The sequence below is a fragment of the Charadrius vociferus genome, unplaced genomic scaffold (genome assembly GCF_000708025.1).
Source record: "Charadrius vociferus isolate BGI_N301 unplaced genomic scaffold, ASM70802v2 scaffold1096, whole genome shotgun sequence".
In the NCBI taxonomy this organism is placed as follows: domain Eukaryota; kingdom Metazoa; phylum Chordata; class Aves; order Charadriiformes; family Charadriidae; genus Charadrius; species Charadrius vociferus.
In genome coordinates, this window is record NW_009649045.1 from 169,352 (window position 1) to 170,243 (window position 892).

The 892-nt window shown below is 63.1% G+C and overlaps 1 protein-coding gene across 1 annotated transcript in view; it reads left to right on the top strand.

The window, feature by feature from the left end:
• Positions 1-892, top strand: part of LOC104289043 (RNA-binding protein MEX3B-like) — a 19,061-nt gene that overhangs the window by 4,638 nt on the left and 13,531 nt on the right. The window contains exon 4 of the mRNA XM_009887935.1: positions 259-888. Coding sequence (XP_009886237.1) covers positions 259-888 — 630 coding nt within the window. The remainder of the gene's footprint in view (positions 1-258; positions 889-892) is intronic.

Genomic DNA, 892 nt, shown 5'->3' on the forward strand with positions numbered 1-892 from the left:
GATGGTGGTGGCAGAGGGTCAGGGCAGTGCCGGGAGCATGGCGCGTCTCAGACGAGCCGGTGCAGCCCCCTGGCACTGAGCTCAGCCCCCTTTGAGGCAGGAGGGACCTGCGAGGGTGTCTGTGCTGCAGGTGCAGCACCAAAGGGACCTGCTGGTCCTGCATCTCCCCATCCTGGGTGGGCAGGAGGTTCCCCACGAGGTCTCGGCTTTGACATGTTGTATATATATTTTTTTTTTCCCCTTCTCCTCCCTCTGCAGGCTGCAAAATCAAAGCCCTACGCGCCAAGACCAACACATACATCAAGACACCGGTCAGGGGCGAGGAGCCCGTTTTCATCGTGACTGGGAGGAAGGAGGACGTGGAGATGGCAAAAAGGGAGATCCTCTCGGCCGCCGAGCACTTCTCCATGATCCGAGCGACGCGTAACAAAGCGAACGGGCTGACGGGAGCAATGCAGGGGCCCCCCAACCTGCCGGGTATCCAGGTGAGGGTCCCGTACCGTGTGGTGGGGCTGGTGGTGGGTCCCAAGGGAGCCACCATCAAGCGGATCCAGCAGCAGACACACACGTACATCGTGACACCCAGCCGGGACAAGGAACCCGTCTTCGAGGTGACGGGCATGCCCGAGAACGTGGACCGGGCTAGGGAGGAGATCGAGGCGCACATCACCATGCGGACAGGCTCCTTCATTGACGTCAATGCCGACAACGACTTCCACTCCAACGGCACCGACGTCTGCCTCGACCTGCAGGGCAGCACGGCCAACCTGTGGGCCAAAGCCCCCCACCCTGCCCGCCGTCCCTCAGCCGCCCTGCGCAACGACAGCCTCAGCTCCCTGGGCAGCGCCTCCACCGAGTCCTACTACAGCGGACGGGTGGAGGACGCCAGTCC